Below are 21,337 nucleotides of genomic sequence, written 5' to 3'. Positions count from 1 at the left end.
AATAATTTGGTTACGTATACATTTTCCCACTGAAGTAGCTGCCATAGTTTTTAAAGTATTTTAATCCTTATAAAGATGGATCTACAGATGCACACACCATAAAGTTTTTACAACCAATCTGCAACATTGTCACAATGTTAGGATTGATGTTTTTTTTGCCCAATCACACGTACAGACATGCCTGAACTTCTAGTCCCTCCCAACATCCAGCCTCACCCTTTCACGCAGCCTGTACTCCAGGGGCTTCTTAATTTACTCCACCAGTGTGTGTCCCCACACCCCAGACCCACAGACACAGGCCGGGGCACTGGCCCCCTTATCGCCCCCTCCTGGAACGACCGTGTCGCCTCTCTTCCGCTTCTCTCATTCTCCACTTTTGAATTCCACGCTGTCGCTGTCACAGCTCCTTCCACAGTCCGTATTGTAATTCTGCGATGATCCACGCACACTGAATACCTGCAAAAAGTCACCTGAGTTCATTAAGTGTAAAACTAAAACTGAGCTTTGGGTCAGTGGACTTCCATCAAAGTTCATCAGAGCTTCATCAGAGCTTCATCAGAGCTTCATCAAAGCTTCATCAGGGCTTCATCAGAGCTTCATCAGAGCTTCATCAGGGCTTCATCAGGGCTTCATCAGAGCTTCATCAGGGCTTCATCAGAGCTTCACTGGAAAAGCTCTGGCAAAGGTCCTCTGACCAAAGGTCGGCTCGTTTTCACACTTGATAAATTGAGGTGACTTTTCTTGAGTATTCAGTGTGCATGGATCTTTTTGTTATCGTTATTATTTTCTATCCCACCCAAAGTCATACTTTTTTGGGTGTGTGAATCTTTTTTCATGCTGGGATATTGTAATTCTGCACCTGTGAACCATATTGGCCAGAAAACAATTTCATATCCCTGAGGTCATGGGTTCAATTCCAACACAAGGCACTGCTTGAGCAAGATATGTAATCACAACTACTACAGTGAATTTCCAGCTGTTGGAATTGTCAAAGAAATAAACAGGTCATAAAATATCTGTCGCTCTGCCAAAAGCCTAAAATTTTAAATGTTTCTGTTACTTTATGGGCTGTAGCAAGTTAGGGAATTATCCTTGCAACTCCAAGGTTGAAGGTTTAATTCAAAAGTTGGGCAATACCATTGCACAAAGGTACTCAACATCAGACCATGACAATTTGTGCAGAATGCTGCTGCATGCCTTGTCTTCATCCTAACCAGTACCTTAACTAATCAGCACCTTAACTAACCAGTGCCTTAACTAACCAGCGCCTTAACTAACCAGTGCCTTAACTAACCAGCGCCTTAACTACCCAGCGCCTAAACTAACCAGTGTCTTAACTAACCAGCACCTAAACTAACCAATGCCTTAACTAACCAGCACCTAAACTAACCAGCGCCTTAACTAACCAGCACCTAAACTAACCAGCGCCTTAACTAACCAGCACCTAAACTAACCAGCGCCTTAACTAACCAGCACCTAAACTAACCAGGGCCTTAACTAACCAGGGCCTTAACTAACCAATGCCTTAACTACCCAGCACCTAAACTAACCAATGCCTTAACTAACCAGGGCCTTGTCGCTTCTGAACATCCTTTACAGGCTCCTGGTGGCTCGCCGCACTCAGCTGAAATCCCTCACCCTGGAGCACTAAGCTGTGAATAGCACTGCCCCTCCCCTCCTCAGACACCGATCACACCCTGCAACCCTAACCAGACCTCCCTGTGCAGCGTCCTCTCACCAGCTGGCTGTCTCGTTTCCGTGAACACCTGGCAGCCGCTACTAGAAGCCCGGGCTCTTCTCTGCCCTTGTTCCCTAGTACTGAAACCACCTATTATTGAGTTTTAATAGGTAAATTATTTGAGACAGTCCTGTACTGTACACAAATTTAAACAGATCTCTGAAGCACTGATCATCTGAATTCCTTTGGGGAATATCTCTAACCTCATTCTTGTTTTCCTCTACACCTGAAATGAGTATTTGTCTCTCTTGAGCGTACTCTACACACTCCGTGAATACTTGTTCTACTGTTTCCTACTGATTGCAGTAATCACAGCTACCACTACTATGTTTCTTCATTAAAACCAGTGTACTATTTAAACCTGTGTGACCGAATCGCAGTCCTCCCTTAGGGTTTAAAAAAGCTAGGCCTTTTACAGCGCCCATCAATTAGGCAGAGGGCAGCAGCTGTGATGCTTGGCAGTGAGCCACAGCTGCCACCCTGTCTGTGTGGCGCAGGGGTGTCCAATCTTATCCAAAAAGGGCTGGTGTGGGTGCAGGGTTTTAGCCTAACATTAACAACACTTGATTTAATTATTTACTGTAACTAATCATGGTCTTCAATCAAGACCATGTGTCTTAGTACTGGGCTAAAACAAAAACCGGCCCTTTTCGGATAAGACTGGACACCCCTGGTGTAGTGGGACCTGAGGTTCAGAAAGGACAGTGCCCCAGAACACAGGAGCCACCCCTTTGCCCCCCCCCCAATGATGTCACAAAGCCCAAGGTGATTAGAACGCCTTACGCTAACTGAGCTAAGTCACTTCCATCTTCCTCCTTATAGAACCGATGAGGACCACTGCTTGACCTCGCTGTGTCTAGACTGGGCCTCAAAGCATTATGGGAGAACCTGTGACCAACTGTTTGTGTGCTATGGAGTAAGTTTTCTTGGGCAAGCCTCCATCCAGAGGCTGTCTCATTGGCTTGTAGATGCCATGTGATTTCAACTTTAGGGAGGGGATTTTTCAGGGGGGATTCAAGTTGCCAGTATCAATTTACTCAATTACATGGTCCCATCCCTACCACCAGAACGCATTTATCATTGTACGTAAGCCGAATAGCTGGTCATATAAAGACAATTACTTTCAAATTAAAGAAAAAGATTATTTTAAATGTCTGATGGGGTGGTGATGGTTTTCGTCTGACTAACCGGCAAAAATAACTCTGTATGTGGCCACTCCTGTTGGGTTTCCGGGCAACACAAAGCATCTCATTTCTTTCTTCTGTCTCTCTCTCTCTCTCTCTCTCTCTCTCACGCACAACAGGCTCATCTACTATAAATACAGCCAAGAACAAACACCACAGACCAACAATGGCCCCAGCAGGGCCCCTAATTAGTGTCTAATTTTAAGGGTCTGGTCAAAGACCAAAGCCGTCTGATTATCTCTGGCTTGTCCCTGAGAGGGGACGTGCCGCTCTGTGGATAGATTTGCACTTCGCCTGTGAAGGAGCCCAGAAATGCAGGGTTGCTGGGGGGTGTGCTCACAGAAACCGCCGCTGCTGTGAAGCACTGATCTGTGAGTGACATCATAGGAGGAGCAGAGAGAGGCAGCAGTGAGATCGGAGGCGATGTAGAGATGCTACGTCAGGGCTGCCAATCCCTGTTCCTGGAGATCTACCATCCTGTAGGTTTTCACTCCAACCCTAAGAAACCACACCTCATTCAACAGCTAGAGCAGGGCTGCCAATCCCTGTTCCTGGAGATCTACCATCCTGTAGGTTTTCACTCCAACCCTAAGAAACCACACCTCATTCAACAGCTAGAGCAGGGCTGCCCAACCCTGTTCCTGGAGATCTACCATCCTATAGGTTCTCACTCTTACCCTAACAAAGCACAATTCATTCAACAGCTAGAGATCTCTGTGAGCTGGTAATTAGCAGAATCAGGTGTGCCGAATTAGCGTTGAAATGAAAACCGACAGGACGGTAGATCTCCATGAGCAGGCTTGGGTAGGCCTGTGCTAAGTGACCGGTGCTGTAGTAATGCAACCAAGCAGAAAGGTGGGGGCTGGACGGTGGGGTTTTGGGGGTGGGGGCAGGGTAAGACAGTGGGGGGCCTGATGCATGTCACTGGAGAAGGGGGGGGAGGGTTGAGAGGGCTTAAATTTAAAAACAGTAAACATTGGCCAGTGTCTGCATAGTGTCACATAAACGCAACAGAACTGACAAAGTACCTCCTCTCAGTCTCAGTGCAGGCTGCCCAGGGCTAGCTAGCTGCGCAGTGGGGCTGTCCAGGGTTGGCTGCCCAGGTCTAGCTGTGCAGTGGAACTGTCCAGGGCTAGCTGTGAAGTAGGGCTGTCCAGTGCTAGCTGCGCAGTGGGGCTGTCCAGGGCTAGCTGAGCAGTGGGGCTGTCCAGGGCTAGCTGTGCAGTGGGGCTGTCCAGGGCTAGCTGCACAGTGGGGATGTCCAGGGCTAGCTGCGCAGTGAGTCTGTCCAGGGCTAGCTGCGCAGTGGGGCTGCCCAGGGCTAGCTGCGCAGTGGGGCTGTCCAGGGTTGGCTGCGCAGTGGGGCTGTCCAGGGCTAGCTGCGCAGTGGGACAGTAGGAGCTGCAGCTCGCAGGCTCAGTGTGGGGGCGGGGTGGGGTGGGGTGTGACAGCTGCGTCCCCTCCCCTCACCCCTCCTACTCCTCTTACTGCTGCCTCAGGACCCCTGACCCCCCACCCCTCATCCCCAAGCAAGGCCTGCTCCACTGGCTATATTTAACCCCCATCCAGCCAACCGCTGCTCCATACTGACTGCTGAGTGTGACTTTCTCCCCGACAGAGAGAGAGGGGGAGAAAGAGAGAGAGAGAGAGAGAGAGAGGGGAAGAGAGAGAGAGAGAGGGGGAGGAGGGCAGCGGGGAGAGAGAGAGAGCGTGCTGAGTTTGGAGAGTGTGTCAGAGACAGAGGGAGACTGAGCAGGGCCGCGTACAGACCCAGGTTGGAATACAGCGAGAGGGAGCGGCGTTTGGGAGCAGGGGGAGCGCGTTTATCCGGGAGGGGGACAGCGTTTATCCGGGAGGGGGACCGCGTTTATCCAGGAGGGGGACTGCATTTATCTGGGAGGGGGACTGCGTTTCGCGAGGGGGCCAGCGTTTCACAAGGGGGACAGGCCAGGATGGAGGACCCGGGCGAACCCCCGATGACCTCCTTCATCATGGACGAGGAGGAGCTGAAGAGGAAGCAGAGGGAGAAGCTGAAGAAGATGCAGGCCACCGGGGGAAATCCCCGCCCCGCCCGCTCCCTCCTCTTCTTCACGCTGAAGAACCCCTTCCGCAAGGCCTGCATCAACATTGTGGAGTGGAAGTATCCTTAGCGGCCTCCGACCCACACACACGAGCGTGCGTGCACGCGCTCACCACTTCACACACACACACACACCGTTATCACGCTCAAATTACATCGAAGACGGTATACATGTCTTGAAGGGGTATTTACATGTACGTGCTGCAGCACAGTGAGGCATGCATGAAATCGGGATTCTTTGCGAGAGCAGAACACACTATGGGCGGTTTCAGTCCCTGCAGACATGCAGCCGTTCAGAGAGAATTCACACACTTTAAACCCACTTTCCTCAAGGGCCAATACTCCAACACCGCCGCTTTTAAGGTTTAGGTCTCCTGAGGAGCTGAGAAGGCTACAGAGGAGCTTTCAGAGACTTTGTTCTACTGCGCTGCCGACCAGAGCCTTTTGGTGAAAAGACCACGCAACAAATTTATGAATAGATATTGATATTGAGACCTTCAGCGAGGCGTGATTTGTACACGCACACGTTACACGTGCATTGTGAGCGTGCAGTGCGCTGAGGAACGTTCGGAGCCAGAGGAGCAGAGGGATGTACGGTCAGCGCTAAAAATGGCCGAGGGCCACCTGTTCTGCCTCGTACTCCTGCCCAGTCATGTTTACAATCTGGAAGAGTTGTGTCAGGGGAAAGGATGGACGTGTTAAGGCTTTTGTTATGCGCCACGCGCGCTGATTTCCATTCCAGACATTTAGCCGCGGACTTTGCACTGTCTGGCCGCTTATCCGCGGGCTAACGCCGCGCTATTTCAGGCCGGCAGTTAAAAACGATTAATGAAGCCTCTTAATTTAGTGATAAGTGACCGGTCAGCCCGAGTTACCTCTCCGTTATGGAAGAGCAGGCCCAGGAATATTACTGCTCAGTCGGCAGCCTGCGAGACAAGCTCTTGAGCCGTGTTTCTCCGCTCTTGGTTTACCCCCCAGTTCTGTATCAGATTTCTCTCTGGGCCTTCACTGGACATGACAGTACCTTCTTCTTGATAACTTGTTAAAACTGGTTTACTCAGACCAGTGGTACTTACAGGTATAATTAATAGTTGTTTTATTTTATTTATGATGCATTCATCTATTAGTAGTCTGCTATTACATTTATTGTTCAAACATTATGGACACATACTATTAACCATAACTTGCACTCCTGTCTCCACAAGACAAATTTTTTCCTGTTGGTGTATTTTACATTGTTGTGTGTGCATGTGTGTGTATATCTATCTGTAACATCACATAAAATACACTGCGATTGATACACTCACATGTATTCAATCATCTTATATGCATATGAAACTTAAGTTTCTCACGTTTTAAAACACAGCTCCTTGAAGACAAAATAAATGCAATAACACTCCCTCTGTTTGTCACCTGTGATTTCAAAGACTAGGCTCCACAAACCCAAACATGAGGACTTTTACATAAATAGACCAGGGCCAGCTGGTCTTAAAAATACCAAGTTTAATTTGGTCTGACAAAGTCAAGAAAGTTAAGAAAGTGCCATAGAAGGAACTGGCTCCTAACAAAGTAATGGGAGCTGCTGACAGAAGTTTGGGTCTGTTTCTTTTTTAATAAGCATTCAAAATACTTTGATTATATTCTGGGGTGGACCAGCTGTCTGCTCACGTCAGCACCGAAAATCAGACACCAAGCTGACCTGGCAGGGGAATTCTGGTGTGAAGCCCTCTGGTGGCAGGAATTAGTACAGCAGACAGATACAGTATGCTGCTGAAAGGAGGATTGATGGTCTGTGTTAGGTATGAAGTTACAGGCTACAGTCTCAACTCCGTCTATTTGAATGCTACCACTGAGACCATTGCTGCCTACACTCTGGTGGAGAAAGCTAATGGTCTCCTGTCCAGTTCTCGTACAGATTTAACAGACAATGTACTGTATATACACTTTGTACAATCAAAAAACTTCAAATATGTTATTTTTACATTTCAAAGTTCCCTAAAAAAACATAGACAATCTCATTTTAACTCGCAGATCCAATGTGTCGCGTGTAACTTTTATGGAATATTCTATATAATACTGAATTACTTTATCACTGTGCTAAACCCCACCTGCTTGAGACAGTTGTAAACAAGTGCACTGCGCTGAGTGTGGTTTTGTCCTGCGTGTTAGTGTGGTTCTGTACCGCTGGTTCTGTCCTGCGTGTTAGTGTGGTTCTGTCCTGTGTGTTAATGTGGTTCTATCCCGCGTGTTAGCATGGTTCTATCCCACGTGTTAGCGTGGTTCTGTCCTGCGTGTTAGCATGGTTCTGTCCCACGTGTTGGTGTGGTTCTATCCCACGTGTTAGTGTGGTTCTGTCCCGCGTGTTAGCATGGTTTTGTCCTGCGTGTTAGTGTGGTTCTGTCCTGCGTGTTAGTGTGGTTCTGTCCTGCGTATTAGCGTGGTTCTGTCATGGATGTTAGCGTGGTTCTGTCCTGTGTGTTTGTGTGGTTCTGTCCTGTATGTTAATGTGGTTCTATCCCGCGTGTTGGTGTGGTTCTATCCCATGTGTTAGTGTGGTTCTGTCCCACGTGTTAGTGTGGTTCTGTCCTGCGTGTTAGTGTGGTTCTGTCCCGCGTGTTAGTGTGGTTCTCTCCTGTGTGTTAGTGTGGTTCTGTCCCGCGTGTTAATGTAGTTCTGTCCCGCGTGTTAGTGTGGTTCTGTCCCGCGTGTTAGTGTGGTTCTGTCCCGCGTGTTAGTGTGGTTCTGTCCCGTGTGTTAGTGTGGTTCTGTCCCGTGTGTTAATGTGGTTCTGTCCCGCGTGTTAACGTGGTTCTGTCCCACGTGTTAACCTGGTTCCGCCCTGCATGTTAATGTGGTTCTGTCTCTTCTGTTAGCGTGGTTCTATTCTGCGTGATAATGTGGTTCTATCCCGTGTGTTAGAGTGGTTCTGACCCACGTGTTAACATGGTTCCATCCTGTGTGTTAGCGTGGTTCTGGCCCGCGTGTTAATGCGGTTCTGTCCTGCGTGTTAACGTGGTTCTGTCCCGTCTGTTAGCGTGGTTCTGTCCCGTCTGTTAGCGTGGTTCCACCCTGCGTGTTAACGTGGTTCTGTCCCATCTGTTAGCGTGGTTCTATCCCACGTGTTAACATGGTTCTGTCCTGAGTATTAACCCTTTCCTGAGCGGCCACCTCCAGACCCTTCGAGATCATCATTCTCCTGACCATCTTCGCCAACTGCGTGGCTCTGGCCGTTTTCCTGCCAATGCCGGAGGAAGACACCAACAACACCAACTCCAACCTGGTGAGTACCCTCTACCCCAGTCTCTATCCGCACACGAGCCTAACTCCAACCTGGTGAGTGCCCTCTACCCCCGTCTCTATCCGCACACGAGCCTAACTCCAACCTGGTGAGTGCCCTCTACCCCCGTCTCTATCCGCACACGAGCCTAACTCCAACCTGGTGAGTGCCCTCTACCCCCGTCTCTATCCGCACGTGAGCCTAACGGCTCAAACAATAGCCCTGCCACATGACCCCCCTGCAGGGCATCCTAAAGCAGACCACACAGGGTCCACATCCCCCTCAGAGTCATGCCCCTCTGCACATTGTGCAGATACCTGTTATTCAGCACGCAATTATCACCAGGCATAGCCGTAGCATTCCAGCTCCCAACCAATCAGTGCCCGGGGTGAGGTCATTCTCCCAGGGGGTCACAGTGAACACGTCTTAGATGCGGCACCTCCTCCTACCGACCGAGGAAAAATCTTCCAACATTCCTGTAATGTTTCTGAAAGATCCTTGTCAGAACGTTGTGACGTCACTGCCTTGTTGTGAGGGTAACACTGTAGCGGGGTATCAAGTGGCTGTTGTGGTGGGGACCCCCAACCTTGTTGCTTGGAGAATCTTTAGCCAATTTAATTAGCCGGTTCAGGCTGTTACACTTGAGAGAGCATTAATTAAAGAAATGCGGGGTAGCAAACTATTTTGTTCTGTCTTGGTAATAAGCTCCATTGTCTATTTTATGTCTGCTACAGAGCCTGAATGTTATTCTGAATAGGCAGCAACAGTCCATAACTCCCACCATTGAGTGTGAGGCTTTGCATGAATGTATATGCATATGATCACATGTGGCCACAGCTGGAGAGGTGATAGACAACGGATGACAAACAGCTGGTCGACTGCGATGTGCGACCAGTGGCTTTGAGCTCCGTCACTCACGAGGCTCACGCACGTGCACAGGTGCCTCGCCGTAAATTAAAGCTGAGAGTCTGACAGGTCGCTGGGAGGCCGGGACCGGGATTCGGAGGCTCCTTGTGTGGGCCGCTTCCTGGATCCCTGGGTGTCCCGACTGCCGGTGCCTATGCCTCCCAGTCTGGGTTATGCGACCTCTCTGTCCAAACCCATGAGCAACCCTTTCTGCTTATGATCTCATGGAATGATTATGACCTCATAGAGCAGCCGGCCTATGGGAAGGCGAGAGGAAATTAGGACCCGTAGGGCCTGGGAATGCGGTGTGCCGTTGCCTGAGGTGCCAGGAGAAGCGTGGTTAAAGGTCAGCCAACTGGCAACGTGAGACCCGCTGCTCGGGAATACTGCCGTACTGTGACTTTAATGTGCACGTCCTCCCTCACCCCTTCATAATTATACCATCACCGAACTGAGCACAGCAGGACATGATGTCAGTGGCTATGTCAAAATGTTCAAATACACAGCTAAAGCTCACATAATCGTATTTAAACTATGCAAAGATAATGCACGTAATACAGTAAAGGAACTTGCTTCGTAACCAAAAGGTTATGAGTTCAATTCCCAGGTAGGACACTGCTGTTGTATCCTTGAGCAAGGTACTTAACCTGCTTCAGTGCTTCATGTCTAACTGCATCAACTGATACTATGTTTAAAAAAAAGAGAAAGAATCCATAAGCCGTTCTGGTTAAGGCCATCTGCTAAATGCCTGTAATGTAATGAAACACATTTAGCAAAGACACAGACCTTTCCAGTCGTAGTTTTAGCGTGGCAACTAGGATATTTTCCTGGATCGATGCTAAATCTATGGAATAGCTTAGGGGCGGTGTACTGCAGGTTAAACGGTTATTATTTTTCACTTTGGAGCGGGCTACGGGCCGCTTCGTTAGCGCGCGGTCTGGAACGCGCCCCGTACTCTGGAGCTGAAATGAAAGCAGGCGGGGTCTGGAACGCGCCCCGTACTCTGGAGCTGAAACGAAAGCAGGCGGTCTGGAACGTGCCCCGTATTCTGGAGCTGAAACGAAAGCAGGCGGGGTCTGGAACGCGCCCCGTACTCTGGAACTGAAACGAAAGCAGGCGGGGTCTGGAACGCGCCCCGTACTCTGGAGCTGAAACGAAAGCAGGCGGGGTCTGGAACGCGCCCCGTACTCTGGAGCTGAAACGAAAGAAAGCGGTCTGGAACGTGCCCCGTACTCTGGAGCTGAAACGAAAGCCGGCGGGGTCTGGAACGCGCCCCGTACTCTGGAGCTGAAACGAAAGCAGGCGGTCTGGAACGCGCCCCGTACTCTGGAGCTGAAACGAAAGCCGGCGGGGTCTGGAACGCGCCCCGTACTCTGGAGCTGAAACGAAAGCAGGCGGGGTCTGGAACGCGCCCCGTACTCTGGAACTGAAACGAAAGCAGGCGGGGTCTGGAACGCGCCCCGTACTCTGGAGCTGAAACGAAAGAAAGCGGTCTGGAACGTGCCCCGTACTCTGGAGCTGAAACGAAAGCCGGCGGGGTCTGGAACGCGCCCCGTACTCTGGAGCTGAAACGAAAGCAGGCGGTCTGGAACGCGCCCTGTACTCTGGAGCTGAAACGAAAGCCGGCGGGGTCTGGAACGCGCCCCGTACTCTGGAGCTGAAACGAAAGCAGGCGGGGTCTGGAACGCGCCCCGTACTCTGGAGCTGAAACAAAAGCAGGTGGGGTCTGGAACGCGCCCCGCACTCTGGAGCTGAAACGAAAGCCGGCGCGGTCTGGAACGCGCCCCGTACTCTGGAGCTGAAACGAAAGCAGGCGGGGTCTGGAACGCGCCCCGTACTCTGGAGTTGAAACGAAAGCAGGCGGGGTCTGGAACGCGCCCCGTACTCTGGAGCTGAAACGAAAGCCTGAGGGGTCTGGAACGCGCCCCGCACTCTGGAGCTGAAACGAAAGCCGGGTGGCAGCTGTGCAGCCGGGACCATTCTGTTTCGGGTCTTTAATGGGTTATATTTAGAGACCCTCCGAACCCACAGCCCTCTCACCGGGGGTGTGACGGGTACACAGACACTAATTCATATACGTGAGTTCAGATCCTAAATATATACTCATTTTCCTCCAAATACATTTAAATATTTATCCAAGCTTATTCTTAAAGACACACATACCCCTCTACTTTTACCGTTACATCTTCGTCTGTATTATTGTTTAAAATCAATCCAAACCTCGAGATTGGTGTTGAATAAATCTAAGCACCATGTTTGAAATATGTTTGGGATTATTTTCCAAAGGTCCATCCAGATTTCATGAGCTGGAGTACTGGTGCTCTTCTCGCAGAACCAAAACTACAGAAATTGGGTTCAGCATGCGATTATCTCCCAGCCAATCAGTGCCCGCGGTGAGGTCATTTGCCAAGACAAGCGCGGTGAACATGTTTTAGATGCGCCTCCTCCTGCACTACAGGACAGCATACAGGAGAGCTGGGTGTTCTGTGGTCAAAAATAATGCTCTTGTTCCTGTAGTTTTCCACTGCCTTCCCAACCCACTGCTACCCACAATTTCCCTTGGAATGATTTTGGGTACATTACATACACAGGGATTTGTTCGGTATTTCCAATGTCTTGGGGTTGATGTCCAAGCCCTACACAATATATTCATATCTCAGTATAATTGTGAAAGTGTATAAAGGTCATTTAGAAGTGAGCCTGTCATTTTTACCATTCCAAAGACACAGGGCAAATTTGATTCAACATCAATCATCAATCAGAAATTATTTACAGTACTGTATCTGCCCCAATTTAAAAAAAATGTAAAATAACTTTATTTCTGTAATAAAAAAGATCTTACATTATCCCAATGTGCTGCCTATGCAATGCCTGTAACATTTTGGCATGATAAGCAAAATAGGCTTCCTAAACAAACTGGTATGACTGATAAAAGAAAGCCAGGTTTGATTTAGTGAAGCCTTTTTCAACACAGTCTTCACTCGAACCCTGTGGTGGTACTGATCTCACAGCTTAAGGATGCTGCCCCTCTCCCTGCCCCCTGAGATTCAGCCAGTTATTCCTGAGCTATGAACCCTGTAATCGGAGCTGGCTCCCCACAGAACCTCCAAATGTAGGCCAAAGTGGGTCAGATGCAGCGCCGCCCCTTGGCCAGATACACTCACTGCATTCAAGTGCAAAAAAACTGCTCACCTGTTCAGCACCAAAAATGTATTCTTTTCCTGCTCTCCCTACACGCACGTAACTATACAGCTCCTATGTCCTCATCATGCTATAAACTCACAGCGGTGCAAATTGTCTAGGGTTTCGCGAGGCCAGGTTATTAGAAATCTTTCAATTAGGGAATTTGAGGAGTGACAGATTTTAAAGGCGGAAAAAACAACCTGATACAGTTTCACCGTAGAGACGAGGACATGGCACGGTGTGTGTCCTCTGCAGTCATCGTGAAGGATGTAGGTGTAGTTATTTTGGCTCGTCCCCAGCGAACAGGTGTAAACAGTTGATCGCTTAACGGTGTCTGGCACACAGCAGCAACCCTCCGGCGTGTTGGCTATAGCAGCGATAGCAGGCTTGACGGATTCAGTGTGTGCACACGGCGGCAGCACAGGGACCATACATGGTGTTGTTTTGTAAGCCGGCTCCGCGTCTGAGCCGGTGGAACGCACGGGCGGAAACACATTAATTTCTTCACTCCAGCACTTTCGTACTGTAGGCCTACAGCATAGCGAAAGGGACGGTCACTTCAAAACAGTAATAAACTACGTCTACCACGTCGTTTGGTAGGCTACGACACTCCGTTTCACGCAGCAAGCCCCCTTTGACCATGTTCCAGCGAAGCATAGCATTAAAAGTCTAAATTAATAGCCTACTTATCTGTGCTGGGTGTGCAACCTACTTACCTCAACAAATGGCTTGTGAAAGAATGGTAAAATAAAATGTAGTTGACACACCGACAGCAAAACATTAATACAATAATAAGGGATTTCCGTACGTGTTGCAGTGGTGTGCGTCATTGTTTTAAATCGTAGACTATTTTATATTAAATAATAATTGTTTCGGTCCTAGTAAGCCAGCTTGTATCCTGTATCAGAATGTATTATTGGAAAGTATATTTCAATACGCAGCTGCTAAGCGATCTTGGCAAGCGATGCCGCAGCCGATAAGTAGCCAGACCTGGTGTTAATAAGAATAATTGTTCACTTTTTTAGGCTACCTGCAAACAGACGAAGTAGCCAGCTTGGCCCGTGTACTTTTGCGTGCATTCTTTCTTCTATTTTTAAATCCTAAATGAAACTCGAGAAAAGGTGTCTGTTTGGCTTTCCTACGTATAAGAAGCAGTAAGAAACCCATAAAAGGGGACCCGGCCTCAGCTTATATTCAGTTATGGTTCATCTAGTCGTCTGCCGATATCACATTTAAAACTGGGACAAAATTGTCCTCAAATAATTGCAAAATAAGTGTTCAATTTTTTTTGTATACATACTGGATATATCATTATAGTGTTAAATCATTTATATTCAGCTGATGGAATATGCATTGAACACCACCGCAAGAATAATATTTATGAATGATCTTAATTTATGAGTTATTTTCACTTAGTCCAGACTAATTGGTTAGCAGGCATCCCATTGAGTAAGTGCTGCCAGAGACGTTTCTCTATAAAATAGTTATCTAATGGGTTTACTGTGTCAAATTATTTATCCTAGATACAAATGCAAATGTATAGCACTATAAAAATTCATAGTAGAGTAACCAAAATGTTACCTCTAAACTATTTATCATAAAATAAAGTTATGTTCAATGTATTACATCTCTGTTGTTCTGGACTGTTTTTTTATGCGGAGAAAAATATGTTTGTTGTTTGTACAATAAGTAACAGCACATTAAAAAGGAATGGAGGCTGCTCTTTGAAAGTGATATTTGAATGTGATTTATTGTGATTTCTTTCATTACCTTAGCCTTATTAGCTGGCTTGGCCAAAGCATCGCCATTTACTGTTAATCCCATGCTGGACGTTGGGGACCTAACTCCTCCAGTTGTTTTTAAGCTAGACGTGCCAACGTTCACTACCACAAACCTCCCTGACCATACTGCTGGGGCTTTACTAAGCCATACTATTTATACTTTTTAAACTGTAGAAAATGTAACATCAGTAGTAATAACAAAAATAACCTATGTGCTGTATAACGAGGTGCTTGAAAAGGTTCTAGGCTAAATATGATTGAGCAGTGAGTTCATAACTCTGAGGTTCATATCTCTACTGTACATTGAGTCTATAAACAGTCTTTGTTCTAAATGAGGAGCAAAAGTCCCTAATTATTCACTCTTATCTTTTTCAGGAGGGCCTGGAATACCTCTTTCTGATCGTTTTCACATTGGAGTGCTTTCTGAAAATAATTGCATATGGGTTACTGTTCCATGAAGGAGCCTATTTACGGAACTGTTGGAACATTCTGGACTTTGTCATCGTGTTCATGGGGTAAGGCAATCTCGGGACAGCCACCTCGATAACCTTCATCTGGATTTTTCAGTACAGTGCTACTGTTCCCCCCATCCCTTCATGGACCGCTCGGCCATTGGCCATCTTGGTGCTGTGGTCTGAAGCATCACTCTTATCACTTGCATCCTTCTAATTTGTTCCTGTAGCATGCTCACGTTACACTTGTATCTCCATCCAGCACTTGTATTGCACTTGTATTGTTGTCTTCATGTTATAGCTCGTCATCATGCCCCCTAGTTTGTCTTACCATAACTTTTTGACTGGATTTAATGTGGTCATGGTTATGGATAATTGTTACTTAGTGAGTATTGTGCCTTATCGGATCTGTGTTTTGTAGTTGTTCCAATGACCTTCAGTATGCACTTATTGTACGTCACTTTGGATAAAAGCGTCAGCCAAATAAATGTAATGTAATGTTATAGTTGAAACAGCCTCGACGTCTGCACAGCTCTTGTAATGCCGAATGCCCCTGGACAGGTTTGTTTATGAGGCCTCTGTCCCCTCAGGCTTTTCACTTTCGCCCTGGACACCATTAATGCCATATCTGGGGTCGTGGGGGAGAAGGGCGGCGGGTTCGACATGAAGGCGCTGAGAGCCTTCAGGGTCCTGAGGCCGCTGCGCCTCGTCTCAGGGGTCCCCAGTAAGACCACTGCACCCTCAAACCTTCACCCTTTCACCCTCACAACTCCTCATATTCACCCTCAAACCTTCACCCTTTCACCCTCACAACTCCTCATATTCACCCTCAAACCTTCACCCTTTCACCCTCACAAATCCTCATATTCACCCTCAAACCTTCACCCTTTCACCCTCACTACTTCCCATATTCACCCTCAAACCTTCATCCTTTCACCCTCATAAATCCTCATATTCACCCTCAAACCTTCACCCTTTCACCCTCACAACTCCTCATATTCACCCTCAAACCTTCATCCTTTCACCCTCACAAATCCTCATATTCACCCTCAAACCTTCATCCTTTCACCCTCACAACTTCTCATATTCACCCTCAAACCTTCACCCTTTCACCCTCACAACTCCTTCAGCCCTTTACTCTTACACTTTCACACTCTCACTAACAGACACGTTTCAAGAGCAGAATAAAATTTATCTTAAAGCAATAGAAATTCGGTTTGTGAGTCTTTTCACAGGACAAGACCGAAAAACTAAATATACAAATTTTGGCTCAGCAGTTTTGCTTCCTCAAGCTTAACATGCTACAATTTTGAATGAAATATTTCATATGCATAAATCACATTCATAAATGTGTTAACATTGACTATGTATTTTTACATACTAGGTGTGACTGTGTATTTCACCATTCAATTAAAGAATCTCTTCACCTGAGAGATGGAATGGCTGTTTAAAAAGAGAGATCCATAGGTCCTGATTAGAGACTGTGTGTGGGTAGTCTTTAAATTCATTTGCTGTTCCCTTCCAGGCCTGCAGGTGGTGATGAATTCCATCCTCAAAGCCATGCTGCCACTGCTGCACATTGCCTTGTTGGTCTTCTTCATGGTCACCATCTATGCCATCGTGGGCCTGGAACTCTTCAAGTGCAAGATGCATAAGACCTGCTACTACACTGGCACAGGTCAGAGGTTATAAACTTACTGAGCCCAGGACTGTTCAATCTGCAGCTTAATGTACACTTAATATTAGTCTAGCGCATGCACACTAACAGGAGTTTAATTTGGCTGGTCTTGAATGTCCATGAAAGTGGATATGAAAGTGAATATGAAAGTGAATATGAAAGTGAATATGATATGTTCGGCAAGGAGGGCTCTGTCTGTTCCTGCATTTCACACCAACCTCTGCTATTTTCACTGTTGTCTGATCAATGAGCATACTGTAAACTGGTGTTGGTGTTTAGAGTTAAGTTACTAGCTGAGTGTCTGGTAGAACCAAAAACCTGCATACACAACAATCTCCAGGAATGGAATTATCCACCCCTTGTGAGTTATTTTCATTCGAACCACTCCTATGAACCAGCAGTGGATACAGATCTACAGTTTGAGAGCTACTGGGTAGAGAAAAAGCTGCATTGGCCATGGAGTGTAAAGGAATTTTGTATGATTAATTTAAGAGCCAGTCAATGGATCATAAATAACACTAGAATAACAGTGCTATTGCTAAAAATAATAAATCCTTCCAGTTAGCTTTCAATGACGTTTAAAATAAAAATATCTGTAAAGGCAAACAAAAGGCAAACAAAAGGCAAACAAAAGTTTTAAACAAAGGGTGTTCATTTATAGTCGTTATATCCCTAAGTAATGGTGGTGTGCGATGTGGAAGAGCACTCTTATCCATCATAGTTTAAATGGATTAAAGGATGCAGCCTGCAACAGCTGCTCGGACTCACGTCCATACACATAGCAACATGTGACATCACACCTTAATGCCTCTTTTAACCCTTTGAAGAGTAGGGATTTTGGAATGTTTTAAAAAAATTAAAAGTCTGTGAATTCCATTGCTTTCATTTACCAGTAGTGATTGTGACATCAGCATTAGAATGTTCAGTTAACATTGTAATCACATATTTGTGATCTCACACTTTAAAGATTAATTGCTGTTTTGGACACTGAGATACTATAAAGTTGAACACTATAAAGTTGCCCGCGTGAAAATGGAAATGATTAATTCAATTTTGTTTTATATAAATGTTGGTACAACATGTAAAAAGATATAATTAAATCACTTGTGTCCAGATATGAATTCTTTATAAGCCGCACCACCAACTCTCCTCCCAGCAAATTAAACCACTAATGGCATGTCTCTAAACTAGCCACTCACTCATTACATTTATAGGCATTTGGCAGACGCTCTTATCCAGAGCGACGTACAACAAAGTGTATAACCAAAACCAGGAACAAGTATGACGAAAACCCTAGAGAGAAGTACCGGTCCAAGTGCAGGGAACAACCGCGTAGTTCAACTTGGACCCTGAAGGTTGAACTGATTAACACTAACGCAACGAGAACGGCAACAACGCATTCTATGGAAAAAATACAAGCAGTAGTTCAGACAGTTAATGCACCTAAGTCACCTAAAGTCACTCAACTATAGTCTCCTGGCAATTGTTTTACGACACCATTCCCACGACACATGGATCCCCTTCCCACATGTTAAAAAGTCATGGCCACAAAATACATCATGTTCCCATGAGTTTAAAAAAAAACTCTATAGAAACAAATGCTCAGACATGAAAAAAATAGAGTCTTGTCACGGTGGAAATGCTTAAATTTGTTAGACAGAAATGAAATGCTAAGTTACCAGAAGATTAGAAGCATCGGGCATGAACTGAGACACAAATTCAGGGGTGTTTACGTTCACTCACAGACTGCTGCAAACGTTTTGGACCAACCAGCCCACATGACCTTCAGTGGGAGCGTTGTAGAGCTGATGCACTTTCTCTAATGTGCTGGTGACCCATGTTGCTTAACTGGGGGACCTCTATCCGTTTAGAGCCTCCTTAAATCAAGACGAGTTGAAAGCCTCTTGTTCAACACCTGTCCCCCCTAATTCAATATACCCTGTTTGAGTCATGTTGTTGTTGAACTACAGCCTGAAAACTACGGTGTCGTCAGACTGTCTCTCAAGCACGGTGTGACAAACTGTGTAAAGAGCGGTGTACTCAGATCAACAGCTGATGGGTCGGTGGTTTTGGCAGATGTCATCGCGGTTATGGAGAACGAGAAACCGGCACCTTGCGCCCAGGCGGGTAACGGCCGGCGCTGCCTCATAAATGGGACGGACTGCCGGGCCGGCTGGGTGGGGCCCAACCACGGCATCACCCACTTCGACAACTTCGGCTTCGCCATGCTCACCGTGTACCAGTGCATTACCATGGAGGGCTGGACGGACGTGCTCTACTGGGTACTTATCCACCGCTTTGCACTTTACCACTGAGGGGCTGAGGGCTCCAGACCTGTGTCAAATGCAGCTTTTAAATATTTTCACCCTTTAGACATGAAAACCTCCAAATGGAACCAATCTGTTGAAAATTCCCAGGGGTATGTTGGAATGTTTTAGAATTTTCCCACTGTCTAAAGCGTTAAGTATTTCAGATAAGTTAATGAGAATTTTCAACAAAACATGTCATAAAATAAAATATACAGTCAGACAAAATAATTATTTTTCTCTGAATAATGGTGAAAATATACATTTCTTATAAAATTGCCAGTAATCCACAGGAATCTTACTGGATTCTAAACAGCTGACCAGTAATAGAAGTGGTGCATCATACTAAGCTGTGGACGTGTCCAGATGCATTTTTGGTAGGCTACATGCTGATCTTCCTGTGCTTCTCTCTCTCTCTCTCTCTCTCTCAGGTGAACGATGCCATTGGGAACGAGTGGCCCTGGCTCTACTTTGTGACCCTCATCCTGCTGGGCTCCTTCTTCGTGCTCAACCTGGTCCTGGGCGTGCTCAGTGGGTGCGTTGGGTTCCTTCCTGTTGGGTGTCTCACCACTGACCCTGGAGCTCCAGTCCAGAGCACCTGCTTTAGGAGTAGGACTGAGGGCTCCCTTCTGAAACAATGCAACCATCCTCGCTTATTTATACTCCTCCTTCTCTCTCTCTCCCTTTCCCTCCCTCTCTCCCTTCCCCTCTTCCCCAGAGTACCTGCTTTAGGAGTAGGACTAAGGGCTCCCTTCTGAAACAATGCAACCATCCTCCCTTATTTATACTCCTCCTTCTCTCTCTCTCGCTCCCTCTCTTCCTCTCCCTTCCCCTCCCCTCCTCTCTCCTTCTTTCCTCCCCCAGTTGTTACTGAGTTCTGTATTGTCCTGTTGTCTCACAGGGAGTTCACTAAGGAGCGCGAGAAGGCCAAGTCTCGCGGAGAGTTTCAGAAGCTGCGTGAGCGGCAGCAGTTGGATGAGGATCTGAAGGGCTACATGGACTGGATCACCCATGCAGAGGTCATGGACAACGACCAGGAGGGCCAAGGTGCACCACATTTTCCAACTAATGGAGAACTGAGAGTTTTAACATCTTCTTCTTCCTTACTGTAATATAATATATACACACATTAGTTTAGCGATGTGGGAACTATTCAAGCTGAAGTGGCCAAAAATATTTTTTCCTGCATGTTTCTGTTCAGGTTACTGAACCTATGATCTCCCATAATGCAGTTCTGTTTCCCCACGGGCAGGGCTTCTTCCTCTGGAAGAGGGTGGCTCAGAGACGGACAGCCTCTATGAGAAGGAGGGCATGAACCGACTGGTTTACTACTTGTGAGTGTGACGCCGTGAAGCCCAACTCTGGCCCGATCACTGACAGTGACATTACATCTGAGCAGGAAGTGGCTGAGTCATAACTGTTTTTGGGTCACAGCAGTAAGAGTGGTTCCTCTCTCTCCCCCCAGTCGCCGCGGCCGTCGTTGGAACCGCTTCTTCCGCAGAAAGTGCCACACGTGGGTAAAGTCCAACGTCTTCTACTGGCTGGTGATCCTGCTTGTGTTCCTCAACACCCTGGCCATAGCCACGGAGCACCACCACCAGCCCGAAACGCTAACCATTGTGCAAGGTCTGTCCTGCGGAGAGACTGCGGCTGCTTTTCAGACGTGATTTAAAGTCCGGCTTTAAATCATACCTGTATCAATCTATAATAAATGAGTTCAATACAACTTTCTATTTTAAAAGCTGACTGTCCCTCTTTATTTCCAGTCTTGTTGACTCTCTCTCGTGCGCCGCCACTGGCCCGAGTCGTTCACTTCCTGTTCCTGTTTTCCAGACAACGCTAACAAGGTGCTGTTGACCCTCTTTGCGGTGGAGATGTTCCTCAAGATGTACGCCTTCGGCCTGCCGGCCTACTTCATGTCCATCTTCAACCGCTTCGACTGCTTTGTGGTGTCCGTGGGCATCCTGGAGATCATCCTGGTGACGCTGAACGTCATGTCTCCCCTGGGCATCTCCGTGCTCAGGTGTATCCGCCTGCTGCGTCTCTTCAAGGTCACCAAGTACGTAAAGGTCACTGGGTTCTCTCTCTCTCGCTCTCTCTCTGTCTCTCTCTCTCTCTCACCAGGCTCCTCGGTTCACGTGTGAGATGGAGCGTTTGAGTAAAGATTGGGGGCCTCGTTTACAAAAATGTTCTTAAACACACTCTTAAGATCACTTTCAAAGATTGTGCTTATGCACAATCTCTGTGGTGATGGTAGGACGGAGTGTAGCACAGTGGGTAAGGAACTGGACTTGTAACCGAAAGGTCGCAGGTTCGATTCCCGGGTAGGACACTGCCGTTGTACCCTTGAGCAAGGTACTTAACCGGAATTGCTTCAGTATATATCCAGCTGTATAAATGGATACAATGTAAAATGCTATGTAAAAGTTGTGTAAGTCGCTCTGGATAAGAGCGTCTGCTAAATGCCTGTAATGTAATGTAATGCTTGATTCAGAAAAGGATACACAGATTGTATGACTATTTTATGAGGAACCAGATTTGGATATAATAATTATTTGAGACACACGAGGAAAAACAGCTATGTTCCCCAATATTCTATTTGCAGAACAAAATGATTCTTTCATATGTTTATGTAATTTTCAGTGAAAAATTTATCAGGGATCTGCAGGAGTGTTTTTTCTGGCTTCTAAAGAGTTAAAATATTTCTAATACATATTTGACTCAGGTCAGATAAAGATCAGGAGTAAGTTTA

General features: G+C 46.9%; 1 protein-coding gene across 2 annotated transcripts in view; it reads left to right on the top strand.

Annotated features, from left to right (window-relative positions):
- Positions 1–4,621: 4,621 nt before the first annotated feature.
- Positions 4,622–21,337, top strand: part of LOC118208634 (dihydropyridine-sensitive L-type skeletal muscle calcium channel subunit alpha-1-like) — a 42,212-nt gene continuing 25,496 nt past the window's right edge. Inside the window, exons 1-11 of one of the 2 annotated variants that reach the window (XM_035383498.1) lie at positions 4,622–5,062; positions 8,177–8,282; positions 14,525–14,664; positions 15,192–15,325; positions 16,127–16,279; positions 18,356–18,561; positions 19,017–19,120; positions 19,487–19,632; positions 19,838–19,919; positions 20,051–20,211; positions 20,419–20,644. In XM_035383498.1, the coding sequence (XP_035239389.1) occupies positions 4,875–5,062; positions 8,177–8,282; positions 14,525–14,664; positions 15,192–15,325; positions 16,127–16,279; positions 18,356–18,561; positions 19,017–19,120; positions 19,487–19,632; positions 19,838–19,919; positions 20,051–20,211; positions 20,419–20,644 (1,646 nt within the window). In that variant the 5' untranslated portion in view covers positions 4,622–4,874. Of the gene's footprint in view, positions 5,063–8,176; positions 8,283–8,327; positions 8,336–14,524; positions 14,665–15,191; positions 15,326–16,126; positions 16,280–18,355; positions 18,562–19,016; positions 19,121–19,486; positions 19,633–19,837; positions 19,920–20,050; positions 20,212–20,418; positions 20,645–21,337 lie in introns of those variants that run through there. The other variant, XM_035383499.1, reaches the window with a different exon arrangement.

The sequence above is a fragment of the Anguilla anguilla genome, chromosome 11, assembly GCF_013347855.1.
Source record: "Anguilla anguilla isolate fAngAng1 chromosome 11, fAngAng1.pri, whole genome shotgun sequence".
Lineage (NCBI taxonomy): Eukaryota > Metazoa > Chordata > Actinopteri > Anguilliformes > Anguillidae > Anguilla > Anguilla anguilla.
Note: the sequence above shows the minus strand (reverse complement) of the source record. Positions and strands in the feature narration are given on the sequence as shown.